The sequence below is a fragment of the Lepidochelys kempii genome, chromosome 4 (genome assembly GCF_965140285.1).
Source record: "Lepidochelys kempii isolate rLepKem1 chromosome 4, rLepKem1.hap1, whole genome shotgun sequence".
Taxonomy (NCBI): domain Eukaryota; kingdom Metazoa; phylum Chordata; order Testudines; family Cheloniidae; genus Lepidochelys; species Lepidochelys kempii.
This window is the reverse complement of record NC_136383.1, coordinates 107,177,619-107,196,805: the sequence shown is the minus strand read 5'-3', so window position 1 is coordinate 107,196,805 and position 19,187 is coordinate 107,177,619. Positions and strand designations below refer to the sequence as shown.

Genomic DNA, 19,187 nt, shown 5'->3' with positions numbered 1-19,187 from the left:
AAATTCTGATCCTATTATAGTGTTGGAACATACCCAAACTGCTTCCATAATCTCTGAAATGTTACTGTTCTCTGATTTAGGTGTCTGTGTCAAGAATAAAAATGAAGTATAACTGGTAGCAGTAGACTATTTCCTAAATGTAATTTAGTATTCACTAAGCACCAGCACTTTGCAAATAGCTCTGAGGCTTTCCTTCAAAGTTCAGAGCTCTAGTTATGCATATTGTGTGAGGTACACCATGCAGCTCACCTCTAGACTCTGTTGTGCTGAATAGATGGCTATGATAAATCATTCTGAATTGGCACTGAAGGGCATCAGCCATCAAGGATTTGACTACTATGTCTTTTTTCCCCAAGATTATATCTCCTTGAACTGCCTGCCTTGGGCTACTAGTTTTGGAGAAAATTAAAAAGTGGTAAAAATTCTGGAAGAGGCCAGTTCAAAAAAATCTATAGAGGTTCAGTCTCTGGAAACCCATTAACACCAGTCACAAGACTGGCAAAGAAAACACTGGTGGTTGTTTAAAAGTCAGGCCAAGTCATTTTACGTAAGATCTGGTAATTCATTAATCAATCTGGCTACAAACCTTCAATGAATAACTTGCAGTAGTAACAAAGACTGGCAGCACCACCGAAGATTAGAGTATATAACCTGAACCAATGCAAATTACCCTCCTGGTGTTAAAAGCCCCCCATCATCTTCTTCATGGAAACCATTCCAAATGGATAAGCAGTCATTTATCTTCATAAATTTCTCCTTTGCCAAGAACAACAGAGTATGCAATTCATTGTGAATTTCTTTCTCACTCCCTCATTCTCACTGCTTGTAATACAGCATTTTTGGCAGCCCACAGTGAAACACTGTCGCCTATTCAGGTCTCCAAATATATAACACAGAGCACACTCCTGAAAGTAACTTTGACTACGCTGAACAATTAAAAAGAAACAAACAACTCTTTAAAAATAGAGAATTGCATTTAAAAACAAAACAAAACAAAACAAAAACCAGCAATTAAATTCAGGGGAAGGCCAAGAAACTCAGGACTTATTAAATCTGTTTAAAAGTGAAAAATATTTTGTCAGAACACCATACTTGAAAATTCTTTTTGACACTACGCTGCTAAATTAGACTTTAATTGGCTGTTGTCTAGCTATATTTTCTCTTTTTAGATGACTTCCACTGATCTATTTGTGAATGGTGCAGACAGCGTATACTTACCTTTGCGCACCTCTATCCTCTGTATAATGCTGTCCACTCTTCATAAATAATTTAAAATATGACTAGCCTTATATAGGGTTAGTATACAGGGTACAGTATATTTGAAATGCACCTCAGGAGGTAACAATTTTCATCTCCCGAGGAAGAACACAAAAAAGCCTTCTAATTCACATTACTCAAAGATCTACAGATCTCCACATGTTACATAGTAATGACTTTAAGAATTGAAACCAGTTTATTTTTTTGTAAAAGGGCAGCAGAATCGGTTTTGTACAAATATAATTTTTGAAGGTCTGATCCTTTCCAAAAGCAAATCACAAAAGTGAATGAGAACGAAAGCCATCTACCTAACCAGTACACACAACCAGTTAACTATTTACTTGCATGAGCTTATGTCAATAGACAGTGCTCTTAGGGGTAAAAACTCCCTTAACATACATCTCCAATGATCAGAATCTCAGGCAATGAAAATCAGGGAAGAAAATAGAGGTAGCCAGGCTAAGAATAGAAAAAAAAATTAATAAATGTACAACACTGATAAAGAACATGCAACATCAGTGTAACAGTAAGGCCTTAATTCACCACTGTGTTCCTCCAATTTCATGCCAGTGTAAAACCAGTTGCACCGGGATACAAATGGAGTACTGTAGTGATGAATCAGAAATATCTATTCTATAACAGTACCGTCAATTTTCACATCACATTTAGATTGTTATCTCTCATTAGATTTAGACTGTAGATTCATCATATTTAAACTGAAAACTCTTCAGGGCAAAGACTGTCTCTTAATCTATGTTTGCACACTGTCTAGTACATGTGGATCATGTTTTCAGTTGGTCCCTAACTGCTACCATAATACATTCATAAACTGATAATTATTCCTACAATACTCAATTTTCAAAAAGGCAATTCACTAATTTTTAGAAGGAAAATGCCTTTAATAGGCTTCAGTTTTCAGTTTGAGACAGAAGTGCAGAGTATTCACCCTCTGAAACACAAGCCCCATTAAAGATGCCTCAGGCTGGGCACCCAAAATTTCGTAAGTCCCTTTTGCAAATATAGGCCCTCACCTAGACAGTGCCATAAGCAATGCATTGGTAACTCAAAGGAGAGAGTGGTTCACTTAAGGTTAGGTTTTCAATTATTGTTGTGCTGCTTGTACTTTCGATCTTTTGTTTGCAATTCCATTTTGAACAAATTTGGAATATATTTCATGTTTTCATAGCAGTCAGCTCTCAGATAGAGGCTTTAAGGCTTCTAAAACATATTGCCCCAGGATGATTAAGATACAATTATATTTTCTTTAAAAAGACAGAGCTGAAATGCCAAAGCTAATCAATATAGAAAAATCTAGAAATTAACAAACAAGAGACTAGGTAGAGCTTCCATTCTCTGCGCTAACACAAATAGTTTGTCTCAGAGCATCACCAAGATAATCCCCAGAGAAAGGACACATCTTTTATTGTTCTTGAGCACCCTCAGTTGTCTCATTAAGGAGCAGTAGAGACAAGAAATAGTGCTACATATATATATATATATACACACACAGCTACATAATGGAGAACAGGGATAGGGGTTAAAGTTTGGAAAAAGCTGGCCCAAAAAGAAGGGTGAGTTTTCTATTATTCAGTTTGGATAGCCTGATTACGACTGCCTACCCTGTAAGAAAACAACTCCTTTATTCCCCTCTTTCCTAGAACTAACTAATGACAAAGAACGGTAGTGGTGGAAATTATTAATGTGATACCAAAATATAGAATATTAGTAACCTTCGATCAGGTTCCCAGAAACTATATAGAGACCCTCCCCTTCTCCATAGCCTTTGTTGCATGTAGTTTAGCACAGGCTTATACACACAATGGATAATATTGTGACTAGTCATGAATACTAAACTGGGAGGAGTGGTGATACTAAACTGGGAGGAGTGGTTGATACGCTGGAGGGCAGGGATAGGATACAGAGGGACCTAGACAAAATGGAGGATTGGGCCAAAAGAAATCTGATGAGGTTCAATAAGGATACGTGCAGAGTCCTGCACTTAGGACGGAAGAACCCAATGCACAGCTACAGACTAGGGACCGAATGGCTAGGCAGCAGTTCTGCGGAAAAGGACCTAGGGGTGACAGTGGACGAGAAGCTGGATATGAGTCAGCAGTGTGCCCTTGTTGCCAAGAAGGCCAATGGCATTTTGGGATGTATAAGTAGGGGCATAGCAAGCAGATCGAGGGACGTGATCATCCCCCTCTATTCGACATTGGTGAGGCCTCATCTGGAGTACTGTGTCCAGTTTTGGGCCCCACTCTACAAGAAGGATGTGGATAAATTGGAGAGAGTCCAGCGAAGGGCAACAAAAATGATTAGGGGTCTGGAACACATGACTTATGAGGAGAGGCTGAGGGAACTGGGATTGTTTAGTCTGCAGAAGAGAAGAATGAGGGGGGATTTGATAGCTGCTTTCAACTACCTGAGAGGTGGTTCCAGAGAGGATGGTTCTAGACTATTCTCCTTGGTAGAAGAGGACAGGACAAGGAGTAATGGTCTCAAGTTGCAGTGGGGGAGGTTTAGGTTGGATATTAGGAAAAAATTCTTCACTAGGGGGTGGTGAAACACTGGAATGCATTACCTAGGGAGGTGGTAGAATCTCCTTCCTTAGAAGTTTTTAAGGTCAGGCTTGACAAAGCCCTGGCTGGGATGATTTAATTGGGGATTGGTCCTGCTTTGAGCAGGGGGTTGGACTAGATGACCTCCTGAGGTCCCTTCCAACCCTGATATTCTATGATTCTATGAATAGTTGTGTGATAACAGTGAAACTGCAGATGAACTCTTAGGCCCAGAATTTTAAAGGTATTTAGGTGGTGGTGTGCTCAGCCTTGGTATGTCTAACTGATTTAGGAGCCCAAGTCTCATTTCCAAAAGTGATTTAGGAACTTAGGAGCCTAAATATCATAGACTGTCAATGGGATTTTGGTTCCTAAGTGCCTACATCCCTTTTGAAAATGAGATGCAGGTTCCGAAATCCATAAGGCATAGCAATGCTGAACGTAGCAATACCTAAATAACGTTGAAAATCTGGGTCTTAGCCTACTCTGCATACTTGCAAGAATGCAGGAAGAATTCTGGCACTTGCCATTCCAGGCCTAAAGGCTAGGTGTCAGAGGCGTATTAGTGCTGCCAACAATATCTCATGGCCCAAGGGGGGGCCTAGCAGCGTGTGTCAGGACCCTGCCTACATTTGAGAACTGGAAGCAGCTAGACCCAGCATAGGAAGAGCGTCCACTGCACTTTTCAAGTCTCTTGTAATTGCAGCCCTTTTGATGTAATCCTCCCACCTCTGTCTACACTCAGGTAGGACATATGCAGACTAATGAGACTGTGACTTTAAACCCCAATGCCACATGATAGACCAATGGTTGTCCCTACTGTTGTGCACCAACTAAGTCAGTTTAAATATAATAAATGACAGACTGAATATAGTGTTGCCCTTATGCGACAATATGGCAAAGTGCTATTGGACAACAATCTGCTCCTCAGAGGAAGTAGTCTTTGAGCCAAAGCGTGCCCTCATTGACTTCAGTGCAATCTGTAATTCAAGTCAGTGAAGTCCCTGAAGTCTGAAGGGTGGCATTTGAGTAAATGATGGCAGAATTTGTCTGCTAGGGAAGATGGAAAACACTTCTCATCCAAATCTCGGTTTCTGACAATGTTAGTTGCTGCCTCACAATGCACTTCCCTAGATGTATTCCATCTATCTCTTTCTACTGAACCCTGGTGGGCTACACTTTCAAATACACCTTAATATGACTGACTTTAAATGCCACGTGATGGACCAATGTCTTGATATTGCTGTGCACCAACCAAGACAGTTTAAACCTCATGTATTTATCCCCGTGTTTGTATAACATTTTGATCTTCAGGAATGGAATCAGCATACAAAATAAATGACAATTTTATCCTTTATAAGTTTGGCCATTGATTCAGCAAGATACTTAAGAACATCCCTGACTTTAAGGCATGAGCAGTCTCATTGGGAATGAATTCCCATTGGAATTAAATGTATTAAAGTTACTCACACACTTAAGTAATTGCAAAATCAGGATCTTAATTTTTAGAAGACTAAATCATAAGAACATAAGAACGGCCATACTGGGTCAGACCAAAGGTCCATCTAGCCCGGTATCCTTTCCTCCAACAGTGGCCAATGCCAGGTGCCCCAGAGGGAATAAGCAGAACAGGAAGCCATCAAGTGATTCATCCTGTGTCGCCCAATCCCAGCTTCTGGCAAACAGAGGAGAGGGACACCAACCCTGTCCATCCTGGCTAATAGCCATTGATGGACCTATCTTCCATGAACTTATCTAGTTCTTTTTTGAACCCTGTATAGTCCTGGCCTTCACAACATCCTCTGGCAAGGAGTTCCACAGATTGACCATGTGTTGTGTGAAAAAATACTTCCTTTTGTTTGTTTTAAACCTGCTGCCTATTAATTTCAGTTAGTGACCTCAAGTTCTTGTGTTATGAGAAGGAGTAAATAACTCTTCCTTATTTACTTTCTCCACACCAGTCATGATTTTATAGACCTCTATCATATCCCCCCTTAGTCGTCTCTTTTCCAAGCTGAAAAGTCCCAGTCTTATTAATCTCTCCTCATATGGCAGATGCTCCATACTCCTAATCATTTTTGTTGCCCTTTTCTGAACCTTTTTCAATTACAATATATCTTTTTTGAGATGTGACGAGCACGTCTGCACACAGTATTCAAGATGTGGGCATACCATGGATTTATATACAGGCAATATGATATTTTCTGTCTTATTATCTATCCCTTTCTTAGTGATTCCGAACATTATGTTCATTTTTTGACTGCACGTTGAGTGGATGTTTTCAGAGAACTATCCACAATGACTCCAAGATCTCTTTCTTGAGTGGCAACAGCTAATTTCGACCCCATCATTTTATATATATAGTGGAGATCATGTTTCTAATGTGCATTACTTTGCATTTATCAACACTGAATATAATCCTTTGCTGATTTTACTTCAGCCAATGAAAGAGGTCTATACATTTGGTTTTTAGTGATTTATTTGGAAGCAGAAGTTCTAACTCATTAATTCTCTGATATAACCCAATTTAACCTTGCTTACAAATGTTATTAACTCCTTCCCATACTGACCTATAAGAATACTATAATAGAGCAGCCCAATTACTTGATTATAACATGTGTCACTTACTTACTATGACTGAAACTTAAGCACAAGACACAACATTTTGAAGTTTCACAAAACTTCAGAATACAGAATGTTTCAAAATTTTTCCCTTGGAGACAGAGAACGGGCTTCTGCTCCACTTACACTGGTTTTATACTACTATAATCCTATAGACTTGAAGTAAATTACTCCTGAATTACACCAGTGTGAATGATAGAAAGACCAGACTCAGAGGGCCAGTTTCTGCTCTCAGTGACATCAGTGTTCATCCAGAGTAAGTTAATTTGCTGCAGTTGAGTTATGCCAGCATAAGTAATAGCTGATTTTGGCTCAGAGTATTTCATGAAGTCTGTATTTCACCTCCAAATGCATTTTACCTTATTGAAGCATTTAGTATTTGACAGGTATTAAATTTAACAGTCTTTATTCTGGGGATTCCCCCAAGTAAGTGGACCAGGAATGCTTCTGGTCTGTGATCATCTGTGATCTGCTAGGCAGAGGTGAAGCAGGGGTGATAGCTTATTGTTGCCCAAGGTCTTCCTGCCAGCTATCAAATGTACTATTGCCCAATTTCCAAGCCAGAGGATGATCTACTGCATTTACTACCATCTAGGAGGAAAGAAGATTAGGGTTCAAGAGGGGCATGGTTGTCTGAGAATTAAGCAGTGGAGAATCTTGAGGTCTTACACAGGAAAGGAGAATTAGTGGTTGAGGCAAAGAGGGCATAGCCCATCTCTTATATACCTTGACCCCCACAGCAGTATTTTAAAGAGGGCATTTAAATCTCTCCTGAAATCCCTCAGTTCTCTCCTTAAGACTGCCCTCTGCCATTATGTCTATAAAACACACATCAGTGACTAGTCAGTTGGCGTGCTATGACCACTGCTTATTATGCTAATCAGAATAATCTGACTCTGATGCTGTGCTCCCCACAGTCTGTTTGTTGCATTCACCTATGGTCTCATCTTGTACTTAGAGTGGAAGGACTTTTCGATATGTGCATATCACATAGCACAATTGGGGCCTGTTTGGGACCTGTAGGTGTAATAATAATTACTAACCTATAAAATATTAAAGAGCCATCAATCGATGCTGTATTCCACTGCGTTTGTTTCTGCGAAATGAACGTGGAAGACGACAAACAGGTTTCAACTTTTGTTTTTCTTTGCAACAGACTATTTTGCAATATCTCAGTGTTATGCCATAGTGTAACCTGGTATCTCTTCAGCACTTTCATTCCAGAAATCAGAATTCCACTTAATTCTTTCCAAGCATTTCTTCTCTCCAGATAACAGGTCTGGTTTTGATCATGAGGATTAAGGGTGTCAGAGGGAGGCTATAACAGACGTCACAGCTGTACTTCAGCATCTATTGGCTCTTTTTTATTAGAAGATTGTCATTCCACCTGGTAAAAACATGAAGCAACCTGAAATATACTTTTGCATCCACTTCCCTTACCTCGAATATATTTGATGATTCATTGCTGTACTGATTGGTAATGATTTCTGATTGGTCGCTGTACCACTTGAGTCCACCCAGAAAACCGTCTGCATCCAAGTCATTCACATCTAGTTCAGAGAGGTCAAGTTCTGGGAGATCTGGGCAAAGAGGCTGGTCTTCACCAACCAGAGCAGCACACTGCAGGGAGAAGTACAGAAACACACACTTTCATTAATCACCAGAATGTGTTAACCATAACTGCATGGATGAGAATTAAGCCTTGATTAAGTCACTCACTTCCACAAAGCAGGTCACTAGAGTTAATCTCATTTTTAGAAAGACACACTGAGTGTTAGATTGTGACTAGCCTGCACAGGTGAGCAAAGTGGTCACTACTTTTTTCTTTATCCTTTTTCTTCTGCGCCCTGGAGTGTCTAGCATCTGCAGCATTAGAAATCCAAACAAGGACTGCCAAGACTCTTTTCTGTCCCGGCAAGCAGAAAGGAATCAGCGCGGGTGGGAGTGCATGGGTAACCAACTGGTCAGTGTGTTTTATGCATCCTCCTCTATGCCCAAACCACAGAAGATGTGAGTCTGTTACAGCTGCCAGCTATACAGGCTAGATCTGCACCTCAAGCTGTAGAGGTTCATGCTTTCAGCTCTATATGGCCTTGGTTTAATCCCTTGGGTCAGTCAAGATGTTGACGGCCACATGTACTGCACCCTGTTGAAGGATACAGCAGTAGGTGCTACACTGTTCACTTCCCAAAGCTCCCGGAGACACTGTGCCTGCCTGCCACAGGTCATGCACGTCTATACCCATGTACCAAAGGCTCTGGCTTATCAGCACCCTCAGGGACTGCACAGATTTTAACAACCTAGTTCTAAAATACTGTCCTCATAGTAAGCAAATCATGAAGTGTACCTCATGCCCCTGCCAAGTGCTATAGCAGTCATGGTTAGTTTATGGGGTCTTCCAACCTGTGGCTGTGCTGGTTGTACGTGTGTACACTGCTGTGTCTAAGAGACTTACGGTCTGTAAGCAGCAGTGATCTCAGAAGCACCAAGAGGGAGCTTTCCTCTGGCCTGCCCAGTCAGCACAATGCTACACTTGTCCCAGCCTCCTGTCATTGCTGGGGAAATTCATCGTAGAGCAGAGGCAACATTTAAGCCCAGTATTAAGGGACTAAGGGGAGGGGACTAAAGTGTGTGGCCCTTCTTCGCTAGTGTGAATGTCGTCCTTTGCATACCTTAGAAATAGAGTACAGACCAGCAGAATATCAATTTCATTAATATATACCCAGAATATTTTCTTTAGTATGTCAGGATCAGTCATTTTAGGTATCAATGGAGGGCAAAAAAAATACACACTTTCATACTATGTTTCTACCCTAGAACAGAAACTTTAATTCAAAAATACCACCTGAACCATTTTTTCATTATTAACAGAAACCAGGAAATACACAATTGAAGTCCACACCTTCAGTGATAACCAATGGTGTAGCTCCTTTCACTGCTGCCCCATATACATCATTGGAAAGAAAGGTGGAGAGTTCTTCTGTACAGAGGCAACTGGCAGTTCCAGCAATTAAGTGGTTAAAAGCCATAACAAAGCCAGTTGAGAATGGGTTTTCACCATTGCCTTTAATTGATTGTTTCTAGCTTTATCAGTTTGTGTTAATGGTAAGGATGGACCAAACAGAAAATCCAGACCTCAGAAACTCTTGGACTCCAGTTAGCTGATTGGGCAATTTGAATGATCTACTAGGTTCAACTTTGAACAAAGTCAGTCCCAGAAGTACCACCATCTAAAAAGGTAGGTTTGTAGGGCAATAACTTTACCATGCCCACTGATGTGGATGACTCACTATTTGTTATGCTGCTCTTGAAAATGCTGCCTTTTGCAGTGATATGAGAGAGCTGAAGTTATGTTTAAATAAAATAAATTTCATAGAGATTTTTGTAGCTAGGAATCTTTGCAAGTCTACACTGCATGGGCTATATGCAGCAGCATAATGGTGAGCAACACTCTGGGAACCAGGAACAGAGTCAGCAGACTCAGTCCAGCTGCTAAAGGCTATAATTTACCATGCAACTTCCCAGAGCCAGCTCTAGGATTTTTGCCATCCCGCTTTTTTTTCATGCCCTCCCTTGCCCCCGGCTCCGCCCCTTCCCGATCCCTTCCCCAAATTCCAGGCCCCGCCTCCTCCCCCAGGCGTGCTGCATTTCCCCCCCTTTGCTTCCTGCGGCTCCCCCGCAACCCTCCACCCTAGCTCACCTTCGCTCCGCCTGTTCCCCTGAACAAGCCGCCGCTTCACTTCTCCCCCCTCTGTCTCAGGCAAGGGAGAGGTAGCGCATTCAGGGGAGCAGGCAGAGTGGATGTGAGCGAGGGTGGGGGAGGGAGCGCAGGAAGTAAGGGGGGCACAGGGGTAGAGGAACGGCTCCCCGCCCCAGCTCACCTCCGCTCCACCACCCCCGAGCACGCCGCCGCTCGGCTTCTCCTCCCTCCCAGGCTTGCTGCTTCGCGCAGCAAGCCTGGGAGGAAGGGAGGGGGGTGAAGCAGTGCGGCGCGCTCAGGGGAGCGGGCGGAAGCGGAGCAGAGGCGAGCTGGGGTGGCGGGGGTTCATTTCTAGGGGCAGCATGGCCAGCGCCGGAATGCCCCCCCTAGAAATGTGCTGCCCCAAGCACCTGCTTGTTTTGCTGGTGCCTAGAGCCGGCTCTGCAACTTCCACTAGTCTATCAGGATACTACAAGACAATTATACAATAGGCCAAGGGGCAAAGGAACCTAGGGAATACAAGGGGAGCCTTTGAAATATCAATTGCTTTTCTTCCGGTTATTTAAGAGGGCTTGGAACTTCAACAGGCCAAGGCCTTGCTTAGGTGAAATTTTGTACAATGAAATTTACTTCTTTTTATTTTGGCCACAGAAAAACTGCAAAGAAAAAGAAATTAAAAAGCTTCCCCATTTTCTAGCACTGACATAACCTTCCAGCAGCAATCTTATAATGCCAAGATGACCTTTTTTTGATGCACAGATGAAATCTGTGATCTCATTAAAGGATAATCTAGTTTTTGACTGAAAAGGTAGATTCTCAGCATCATTCCCAGGTTTGTGTTGTGGAGGTCACTGGCTTAAAACTGATGCCGTAGACTTCTAAAGTATCCTGCTGATCTGTTACTACTTTCGTTTGTAAAAATAGCTTCACTCTGTACATCACCTACTTAAACATCTTAGGGCTGTAGTAATATGCATTGTGAAAGTCCTGCAATGGGCATTCTAAGCAATATAAACAGCTGTGTAAAAAATGTCCATTGCAGCTTTCATTTGTCTATAATGACGGCAATGTCACTTAAAAAATGTAACAGCTGAAATGAAGTACACATGCTCTTGCCAATGTTGACATGATAATAAAATCAATGTTTCTGAATATGGCATTATGCTTCTAATCTGAGACACATTAGTAGCAAGTGTTCCTGTTATTAATTTATATTTGGCTTTTGGATGATGTCAGGTTTAACACTCCAAGTCCTATAATTGTCCTCATCTGACATGTTGATATTTACTCTTTGCCTTTACATCTGTAACAGGTGTGCCTGCATTGCCATAACACATTTCACTGTCTTTTCACAGGTATGACAGTTATTTCACAACTATATCCTTAATTTTATAATAAGATTTAAGAGGATAGAGTAGTTGCTAAACACAAAAGGTTAATTATTGTGTATTATTTCACCCCAACAGACTTTTTTTTCTTTGTTAGGGAGCAAACAATAAATTACCTTAACTGCACTGATGATAATGAATCATTATAATTAAGTATAATTCTTCTTTAACCTTTTAGATGTCTTTGTGCCTTTGAAGGTAAATTAAAAAAAAAGAAAGACTGGACTTGTGCCACATTAATTATATTAACGTAAAAATAATCTTTGTATTTTTAATAAGTTTGTTGAAACAGCAAGGGGATGAACCCAGTAAAGAATGACAGATTTGATAGAATGTGCGCCATGCAGATTCTCTCTATCAATCTTTGCAACCTGACTGTACATCACCTTCATGAAACAGTGAAACACTGGGGATTCTGATCAGCTATAGGGACGCAGGCCTTTATTAAGCAACATGCTAGCCTGTCATTACGTGCAAGAGGGTATAATGCATTTTAAATTGACAACAAACATTAACAATTCAAAATATGAAAGCTGCCTACAGTACCTGCTGCTTGTAATACTGTAGATCATAAAGGTGATCCCCAGAGCCAAAGCAGCATGCAGCCACTACTATGTCGCTATACAAAGTAAAATGAAAGAGCCAGTTGGTAAAAATCTACCAACAGCTAATCCATCCGCCACACAATTAATATTAAGATCAACCCTTTTTTCCTCTGTGAAAAAAATGATTGCTATAAATGATCTATTCCATTACTAGCTTGAAATTACTGCAGGAACTCTGATGATTAAAATAAATCTCCAATATTTCCATATAAGCTGGTTCCTCAATCAAATCCTAGCAGCATTAAGAATAATACATGGATGGAAAAATGAAGCTACAGCAGCTGAGACCCACGTTATAAGCCAGACAACAACCCACAGGATACTCCAGCTACTCAGAAACAATTAGAACTTTGGAGCCAGAAAGTCATCCACTTACAGCCTTGACTTATAATAGCTACAGGACATATGAATTATCCATATCTATTCTATTTTACCAAGAAATCAAAACAAGATAAGAGCAATTACAATATGCAAACAGAAATCAGTGGATACAATGGCGTGCTGCAAATATTGAAAACACGACAAAAAGAGTTAAGAATCTGATACATGCCTTAATAGATAGGAAAAATGTAATCGTACAAACAGAGAACACCAGCACATTTTCACTTAGATGTGTATCTCTGCACCATACATGCATCTTATTTAAGAGATGTCTAAGGGGAGGATTTTAAGTACTTATTCCAAACTTGTCGTCAGAGGGTCAGTTCCTTTGAGCAGGTTTGTCTTTCGGATTCCTCTCAACTGGGTCCAAAGAAAGTTTCCTTTGCTTCACAAGTTGCCAGAACTTTCAGATAAGGCTCCATTTTGCAGAATGCAAATATGCAGAAATCCTCAAACCTCACATTATACTCCAGAGATTACCAGGGAATTGCTTGCTTTTTTCCTTTATGAACTGTAGCCAGCAGAAGCTGTGGATTTGATGTATTGCCATCTATTTTTATAGAAGCAGCAGCAGCAGCAGCAGCAGCTCACATAGTCCCGCATAAACTCTATTCTCATGGTTCATCCTGTTGTCTCTGCTGTACAGTAGGATTTAACTATTTGCTGGACTACTTGGATTAACTGAGAACCTCGTCCTATGGAACATTTTAACTGCAATACTATAATCCAGTTCAATAATCAGAAGTAAAGTAACATCTATTTCCAGTACCCTGTTTTAAAGGAATTTAAAACAATAAGGCAACAACATCATATTCATCTTTCTCAGTTTGTGTGTGTCAATTCTGCAAGTGATAAATGAGAAAAATCCTGAACAGAGCATAGCAAAACACAAAACCAAACAAAAATCAAAATATGAAACCACTGATTAATTTTAACTTTTTTTAAAAAGTCTTAATCTAATTATAAATAGACATGGCATTTTTCCAACCAGGCCACTAAATGCCACTGGAAAGACTTCAGACACTGATTCATATCACTATCTTAGAGCATAAATATTGCATATGACTGGAAAGCGAGCCAAAGGCACATGAAAATAGTTTCCAACTGCAGGAGATACTGATGACAGCAGCTAAGCTGTGATTTGCTCAAGGCATTATAAAGTAACCTTAAATTAGCAAAGTTCACATACGATTCAGACTTCTTTCCAACACATGATTTCTAGTATACTTTTATAATTATTCCATTTAAACGAATTACTTCCAGAAGGGGTTGCACACAAGACAATTCTCACTCTGTTCATAATGCAAAGCTCACCTCTATATCACTCCATACAGAGTCCTGGTTGCACATGTCCCACGCCATCCAGCTCCTGAATGACAGCAGTGTAGCTTTTAAACTGCAATCCACAGCCTCACACAGAGCACACACTCCTGCACAGGCAACTAGACCCTTACTGAGGGTGAACTGAAGGCACCTGTCTTACTACTGTTCCCAGTCACGTGACAAAGCTATTTAAAAAGTAGGCTGGGCTGTCACTCACCCAGCCTTCTGGTGCGGCTGCTGAAACTAGTGACGTCACGAGCCAGAGGCAGACCCAAGGCTTCAGTGGAGTCAGTCTTTCTAAAAACCCCACTCAGGCCCTTGAGTCTGCAGCACCACACTGGGATTAAAATCAGACTTTGATGCCACACCCCCTAACTTGTGCTGCTGCCATATAACTCAAATCCCCTACAATCTTTTTTTAATTTCTTTTTTTTTTTCCAAAACAAGCAACAGACAAAGCTGTAGTTGTTACAAAGACAACCATGAAGGAACTCTCATATGCGGTAAAGCATGTATTTTTTAAATACCTTGATTCTAAGTGGGCTACTTCGGGTTGGCTAACTAGTGCTGTTTAGTTTGGAAATGCTATTAGAGAGGTGTGTAAAAAGTTACTGCACGATTAATTTTTACTAGTCATTTTATACCTCGTGGAGTATTTTTTTTTAAATTGTGATATATTAGAAACTTCTGATCAATAACTACTGGAGCCAATTTTTTTTTTTTACAAACAAAGACATCTACACAGACTGTATCTCACAGTGATGCTGCAAACATCAGTGCAAACACAGTCCTTTACTTATTTAGCATCTACTACAAACAAGGGGCCTGATCCTGCTCCCACTGAAATATAGATTTCTTTTTTCAGCTCTTCTCTATAATCATTTCCATTTCTCACACAGCCCTCCTGGAAAACAATGTTATTAAATACAACTGTTGTAGTCCTGTCCATAACTGCTCGGATTCCTGTCTCCATTTTCATATAAGTAGTATTTCCTCAGTGCTGCCTTAGGGTGCATTTTTGTATAAACACTGTATTCCAACCTCTCTGACCTGGGCTGTGCATTTTCTGTTTAAAAACAAGAATGCTCTCGTTGTCATGTGAAAACACGACATGCTATTAACAGAAGTGTTTCTTCTTTAAGCCTTTTACAGCTCTCTCCCTGAGACAATGGGAGCTGCTGCAGGTGCAACTGGTTTATGATGAAACTACACACTGAATACATAACAAACTGAAGGTACCAAACATAACTGCAGAACATTTCCCACAACAGAAAAAAATAAAGGTCTTGTTTAACCATCTCCACCTGCCTTTTCATTTTTAAAAAAGTTGTGTCTTTGTCTCTTTTTAATTAGCTGTATTCAAAAGCCTAGTTTGCAAAATATAAGTGCTAGATATGAGTCATGCTGTCCTGCTAGTTATAGTCACAAAACCGTAATTGGTCATTCTCCTTGCTATGAAATATTCATTTTCATTGTTAAGTTATTTGCAAACTTGATTATTCTAAATGCTAAATGAATGTAGTTATTATCAAGCTACAGAGATTTTGCTGAGAGAAAAGACAAAAAGAGGCTGCAAGAGGTTATTTTTCAGATACTAAATGCATTCCAAAAATTGTAACAAGTCACAGGAAAACATTTGGCTTATTTGACAATTTATCATTGCCAGATTTGAAAAAAAGTACAGATTTCCCTGCTTGTGTTTAAGTTGCAAATCGCATCACACTGTCATATTTTCATCAAACATGAATGACAAAAAGTGACATTGTTTCTACTTTACTTAATTAAAAAAACCCACAACAAAATACCCTATGACTACAGAAAGCCTTTTCCTACAAATGATTAAATTAACGGTATTACTTGGCTCTCACCATGAAAAAAACCTAATTTCCTTCCCAATTATATGCTGATTTAATGATAAAACTGCAGTAAATTATTAAGATCTGGGGCAAAGGTCATTACCTCTACCCTCAGAACAGTCAACTGTGAAATAATGTTGGGCACCCGACTGACTGAAGTGGAGTAGATTCTTATTAATTATTATCAGTGGATCCATGCTTGGTGGAATATTCTCCTTCAATACCTACTTATAATTGTGTTCATTGACTGTACAGAATCCATCATTTTTTTTTAAGTTCCATTCACACCTTTTATAGAAATGTATTTACACTGGAACATTTGTATATTGCTGTTTTGGATATTTTGACCTGCTCGTGTTGTTTCTATTTTCTACAATTCCACCTCACTACGTTTGCTTCAAATTAGCAAGTTAACTGATAAATACAAACTGTAACCTCTGTGGTGATTTCATACTAGCTTTAGAGATGGGAGAACTTTCCCATAATGTACCAGCAACAACTAATAATAGTATAGCGCTTTACTAAAGGCCTGTCCACACACTGGCTTGACCTATTCTTGCAGCAACAATTTTCCAGAATGGATGTCAAGGAATGTTCTGACCAAACTGTACTTGAAAACCATTTTTCCAGCACGATTCTAGATCACATGGTTTAAACAAGGGTTCTCAGTCTGTTATGGAGAGGCTTACCTTTTAAAGACCTGCCTAGCTCAAATTTTACTATGAACTTGCCCATTAGATATCTTTTATCAATGTCCTTAAACATGGTTTGTAACCAACCATATATGTAATGCAAAACAAAGTTCCAATAGTATATCATGATAGAAAATAGTTTTGAAGTGATCATAAGCAATTGTGTAAACAATGGGTTTTAAATTATGGGATTAGAGTCTCCTATTGTTCATGCAGAGCAAAGAGCGCTGGCAGACCAACATCTATCAAGGAAGCAGGCAATGGCCACAAACTGCCTTCCAACAGGTGGGTAGCTTACGGAGGCGACACCAAAGTAAAAGATGGGTTCATATAATTGTGCAGTCTTTACACATGAATACGCAGCCTCTAATGGATGCTGACAGTAGAAATTAAAGCTACTCTCCCCCTGAGGAAACCTGGATTCTTACACCTCTCTGTGCTAGTTTCAGTGACTTTCACCCCTAATGCTTTGTAAATGCTAAAAGCTGAACAAATGTGTTTCCTAGGCAGTTACTGAGGACACACTCATTACAAGTAGACTTTTCAAACTAATTAGATTGCCCTACAGCATCATGTGAAACAAAAGATCTCCTCAGTCAGAGAGATCTTATGGTAAAGACTTCAGGCCTCCTTGGCACTGTTTTCGACCCCCCCCTCAGGAGGCCAGCACCCTGTTGACTGCCATTTCTCTTCCTCTGCTTCCCGAGCATGCCATCTCTGCTTCGCTGTGCTTCCAAAATTCTGCCTTTTCTTCTTCCAGGATCCTATCTCTAGTCCCGCAATCTTTTTCTGCACACATCATTCACTCAGTCTCTTTCTCCTAATACCCTTTTCTCTCACCCATACCATTTGTCCTTTTGGTCCCTTTAGCCCTCACCTCCTCTCTATGGTTCAAACTTCCCAAAGTGGCCACTGCTTTTAGTTTCCTTCATTTCTGGGTGTCCCTCTTCAAACATCGTAAGTTGTCTCCAGTTGCACATTCAAAAACTGAGGCATCCAAAATCTGAGTTGACTTTTGAGAAATTTGGCCCAACTTACTTCACCTATACCACTGATGAACAGGGAACTGTACTTACCCCCCCCACACACACACACACAAGTACTGTATGTTGCTGATATGCAACAGATTTAGCTACTTTATCAGAGGAGATGCTACAGTCTAATGATGAGCAAACCATTAGGTTTTACAAATCACAAACAACATGTTAGATTCTCAGCAAGTTACAGTTTACAAACCAGTTTTCATGGAATTTAAACTCATTTCTGCTACCTGCCCCAGGAGTCATACAACTTTTTTTTAGGTTTCAGAGTAACAGCCGTGTTAGTCTGTATTCGCAAAAAGAAAAGGAGTACTTGTGGCACTTTAGAGACTAACCAATTTATTTGAGCATGAGCTTTCGTGAGCTACAGCTCACTTCATCGGATGCATACCGTGGAAACTGCAGAAGACATTATATACACAGAGACCATGAAACAATACCTCCTCCCACCCCACTCTCCTGCTGGTAATAGCTTATCTAAAGTGATAATCAAGTTGGGCCATTTCCAGCACAAATCCAGGTTTTCTCACACTCCGCCCCCCCACACACAAACTCACTTTCCTGCTGGTAATAGCCCATCCAAAGTGACCACTCTCTTTAAAATGTGTATGATAATCAAGGTGGGCCATTTCCAGCACAAATCCAGGTTTTCTCACCCCCCCACCCCCCTCCAAAAACCACACACACAAACTCACTCTCCCGCTGGTAATAGCTTATCCAAAGTGACCACTCTCCTCACAATGTGTATGAAAATCAAGGTGGGCCATTTCCAGCACAAATACAGGTTTTCTCACCCCCCTCCCCCGACGTTCTGGTTAAACTTGGATTCATGCTGGAAATGGCCCACCTTGATTATCATGCACATTGTAAGGAGAGTGGTCAGTTTGGATGAGCTATTGCCAGCAGGAGAGTGAGTTTGTGGGGGGGGGGGGGTGAGAAAACCTGGATTTGTGCTGGAAATGGCCCACCTTGATTATCATCCACATTGTAGGGAGAGTGGTCACTTTGGATGAGCTATTACCAGCAGGAGAGTGAGTTTGTGTGTGTGTGTTTTTTTGAAAAAAAAAGGGGGTGGGGGGTGAGAAAACCTGTATTTGTGCTGGAAATGGCCCACCTTGATTTTCATACACATTGTGAGGAGAGTGGTCACTTTGGATAAGCTATTACCAGCAGGAGAGTGAGTTTGTGTGTGTGGTTTTTGGAGGGGGGTGGGGGGGTGAGAAAACCTGGATTTGTGCTGGAAATGGCCCAACTTGATTATCATACACATTTTAAAGAGAGTGGTCACTTTGGATGGGCTATTACCAGCAGGAGAGTGAGTTTGGGGGGGGGGGGGGGAGAGGGTGAGAAAACCTGGATTTGTGCTGGAAATGGCCCAACTTGATTATCACTTTAGATAAGCTATTACCAGCAGGAGAGTGGGGTGGGAGGAGGTATTGTTTCATGGTCTCTGTGTATATAATGTCTTCTGCAGTTTCCACAGTATGCATCCGATGAAGTGAGCTGTAGCTCACGAAAGCTCATGCTCAAATAAATTGGTTAGTCTCTAACTTTTTTTTAATGTAAGATAAGCCTGTGCTTTGTATAAAGGACAGAAGAACACTGCTCAGAAGCTAAGTTAGCACAAATGGGTGTCCTCTATAAAGTATACATACTGTATTAATTTTTTATTAGAAATGTTCTCTCTACCCCTCTTCACTTTGCATTTGTTTACCACTCTTCCAGCCATGTGCTGCATTTTTGCCCTGTTCGATTTTTTTCT

The 19,187-nt window shown here is 40.6% G+C and overlaps 1 protein-coding gene across 2 annotated transcripts in view; it reads right to left on the bottom strand.

The window, feature by feature from the left end:
• The window catches only part of PPARGC1A (PPARG coactivator 1 alpha), a 491,301-nt gene that overhangs the window by 66,087 nt on the left and 406,027 nt on the right, over nucleotides 1-19,187 (bottom strand). Inside the window, exons 1-2 of one of the 2 annotated variants that reach the window (XM_073342371.2) lie at nucleotides 13,829-13,953; nucleotides 7,881-8,060 (exon numbers count right to left, since the gene is read on the bottom strand). In XM_073342371.2, the coding sequence (XP_073198472.1) occupies nucleotides 7,881-8,060; nucleotides 13,829-13,876 (228 nt within the window). In that variant the 5' untranslated portion in view covers nucleotides 13,877-13,953. Of the gene's footprint in view, nucleotides 1-7,880; nucleotides 8,061-13,828; nucleotides 13,954-19,187 lie in introns of those variants that run through there. The other variant, XM_073342370.2, reaches the window with a different exon arrangement.